Source organism: Ranitomeya variabilis, chromosome 3 (assembly GCF_051348905.1).
Source record: "Ranitomeya variabilis isolate aRanVar5 chromosome 3, aRanVar5.hap1, whole genome shotgun sequence".
NCBI lineage: Eukaryota > Metazoa > Chordata > Amphibia > Anura > Dendrobatidae > Ranitomeya > Ranitomeya variabilis.
Window position 1 is genome coordinate 142,343,586 of NC_135234.1, and position 3,294 is coordinate 142,346,879.

Genomic DNA, 3,294 nt, shown 5'->3' on the forward strand with positions numbered 1-3,294 from the left:
ACGTGGCACTTACATACGTGGCACTTACATACGTGGCACTTACATACGTGGCACTTACATACGTGGCACGTGGCACTTACATACGTGGCACTTACATACGTGGCACGTGGCACTTAAATACGTGGCACTTAAATACGTGGCACGTGGCACTTAAATACGTGGCACTTAAATACGTGGCACGTGGCACTTACATACGTGGCACTCACGTACGTGGCACTTACATACGTGGCACTTACATACGTGGCACGTGGCACTTAAATACGTGGCACGTGGCACTTACATACGTGGCACTTACATACGTGGCACTTACATACGTGGCACTTACATATGTGGCACTTACATACGTGGCACGTGGCACTTACATACGTGGCACTTACATACGTGGCACGTGGCACTTAAATACGTGGCACGTGGCACTTAAATACGTGGCACGTGGCACTTAAATACGTGGCACTTACGTGGCATGTGGCACTTAAATACGTGGCACTTAAATACGTGGCACTTAAATACGTGGCACGTGGCACTGAAATACGTGGCACGTGGCACTTAAATACGTAAAATATATTAAAATAATTTTATAAAATTGTGAAAGCGGGGAATACCCCATCCTGCATGGAAACCCCCGTTCTTTAAAAAAAAAAAAAAAAATTCAGTGAATTGTGAAAGAAGGGAATCCACCTCCTGCATGGATACCCCCTTTTCTGAATATTTTTTTTTCGTATTCATTACACAGTGAAAGCGGGGAATCCACAGTCTTGCAGGGAAGGCCCATTTGTTTGTTTTTTTTGGTGTTTTTTTTGTAATAAAAAGGCGTAAGCGTAGAATCCCTATTTATTTCCAATTTGGTTTTTAAACCTAGCAAAATATTTATTAAAAAAACGCTCTTCACTGGATTTTCTGTCCCGTGTGTGTCCCCTGTGCGTGTGTGTCCCGTATGCGTGTGAAGGTAATAACAAGCAGTTGGGGTTGTCATTCCTCAGCAGCCTGTGTTACTTTTTCTGCCTCTATCAAGTTTGTCAAATTTTGTGTGTATAACTAATAGTAGTTAATGTTTTACCTTTTTTAGGTTCAAAACTTCCCATGTCTTTGGGATAAGGGGTGCCGGGAGTTTTCCAACAAATATACAAAAACTGCTTCCTGGCACAAGGTCTGTGTCACCCTCTATCCCCTGTACGAGTCATACACAAAGGAGCGGCAAAAAGAAACTTGTAAATATTTTCCATTTTGGAGGAGTATTTTTGAATTTCTTGTCTGTATGTAGTTGAATAGTATATTAATAGGTTCAATTTTTCACTTTTTAGTTTCAGCCTTGAAAACCCGCTGGAGGTCGGTGAGGGACAGATTTACACGGTCACGGTCAGAAGCACCAAGTGGCTCTGCGGCACCTGCTTCTCAAGGGCGTTTTGAACAGGAACTCCAATTTTTAAACGGCAGTCTACATTACCGACCGTAAGTATCAGTAACGTCTTTAATTTTGAATAGAAAATAAAATGTATTAAAACTATTGTTTTGATGTTTCTCTTTACAGAACCATAGGCAATGTCCAGCCGATGACCGAAATCCCGGCCACAGCAACAACTCCAGTGTATGAACATGCTTCACAGCCTGCTACCAGCTCTCTTCCAAATGAGCCAAGGCCTGACCCTTCTACCCAAAATGATGATCTGCCCCTCTCCGAGACTAGTTCATTGGCATCGCCACCACCGCCACCAACACCACCTCCACCTCCAGCCTCAACACAGAGGAAGAGGAAAAGAGGCTCTTCAAAGGAGGATGAGGAGACGGCTGCCTTGGCAAGGGCAATTTCTCTAATTGATCGCCAACCTGAAGAGGATCAATTCTCAGCATATGGAACCACTCTAGCTTCCAGAATGCGTACTATGTCCCCCGAGGTCCAGGACTCCTGCATGACGTATCTTTCAATGGCGGTGACATGTTTTAAGAAGTATCCGCATATAAATCCAACCTTTGAAGAAATGGTTTGTTCACTAAACCACATCTGGCATCCACCGACGCCGACTCCTCTTGCACCTGCAGCAGCATTCAATAAACCTCTGCCATCTGCTCCAAGTGCTGCTGCAGGTGCACCAACATCCAGAGTAGTAGCCCAGTCTGAAGAACACCATCCAGACTGGAGCTACTACTCATATTCACAAAGCCTATATGAGGACCAGTAGGCATAATGTTGCTTTTCATGTTTAAAACGCCATGATGTCCAAGTCCACTCCTCAGTTTCCGCCAAGAGGGCATGTTTCCAGCTCTGATTAGTGTTGCGCAAGTGCCGAATGACTCACCGTCAGTGGTGACGGGGAAAGGGCCTTGCGCAATACTAATGAAAGCTGGAAGCATGCCCTCCTGGCGGCAATTAATGAGTGGACTTGGACATCCACAGGTTTATAATCCCATTTTGGGGATGTTTACAGTGTTTACGTGTGGAATTTTGTTAATAACAAAAAAAAACAACAAATCATTCTATTCTCAATTTTATTAGAAAAGTTTTTCAATTTTGACAGTTACTACAAATAAATATTTGAACTTTTAACTATGATGTAGTCTGCTTCTTTGATTTGTCGACCATGGCCAAAAATACACATTACATAACACCCACTTGCCATGAATAGAGGACACCCCCTAGAAATCAGATATACTACGAGGGGAACTGCTGAATAGAAGGCACTCTATATCTATGGTAGAAGAACTCACAGGAGTGTCAGGAATAACGTACAGCAAACAATGTGGAGTACCGGAAAACTCCAGTGTTAACTCCAGTGTGTATTGTATTCTGAGTCATAAAGACAGGAAATGACCTCAATGACTCTTTTTTTTTTCACCTTTTTTTTTTTTCAAACAAACTTTAATTTCAGTACACAATGCTGAAAAAAACGCAGCTGCAAAAAACGCAGCAAAAAACGCAGCAAAAAACGCAGTGTGTGAAAGCAGCTGCGTTTTTTGCCTGCGTAAAAAAACGCAGGTAAAGCAGCAGCAAAATACGCGCGCGTAAAAATACGCAGCAAATATGCTGTGTGTGAAAGTAGCCTTAAACACCTTAATTAGTCACAACGTTTTTGCACAACTTGGAAGTTGGGCAGACATTTTGTGACTTTTGGCATTTTCACACCCATTCTTGCAGCTTTACCAAAATTAAGAGGGCAGGGCACAGCTGCGAACAACTTTTTAATGATTGAGAAGTTTCTAGCTTCTGACTAGGGTAGATCTCTGGTGGAGCATGGTACTTGTAAGATGCACCTATTTCAGGAGGTGTGGTTCTTAATGAATTAGGCATATCTTACTACT

The 3,294-nt window shown here is 42.8% G+C and overlaps 1 protein-coding gene across 1 annotated transcript; it reads left to right on the forward strand.

Moving 5' to 3' along the window:
• The first annotated feature begins 911 nt into the window (after positions 1 to 911).
• Positions 912 to 2,982, forward strand: LOC143818015 (uncharacterized). The gene is made up of 2 exons (XM_077299465.1): positions 912 to 1,449; positions 1,529 to 2,982. Exon 2 carries the CDS (start codon positions 1,551 to 1,553, stop codon positions 2,175 to 2,177), a length of 627 nt encoding a protein of 208 aa, XP_077155580.1. The 5' UTR covers positions 912 to 1,449; positions 1,529 to 1,550; the 3' UTR covers positions 2,178 to 2,982.
• Positions 2,983 to 3,294: the final 312 nt, after the last annotated feature.

Excerpts from the sequence above, each read along its gene's own strand:
- LOC143818015 (XM_077299465.1), top strand. The coding sequence starts at position 1,551 with ATGACCGAAATCCCGGCCACAGCAACAACTCCAGTGTATGAACATGCT.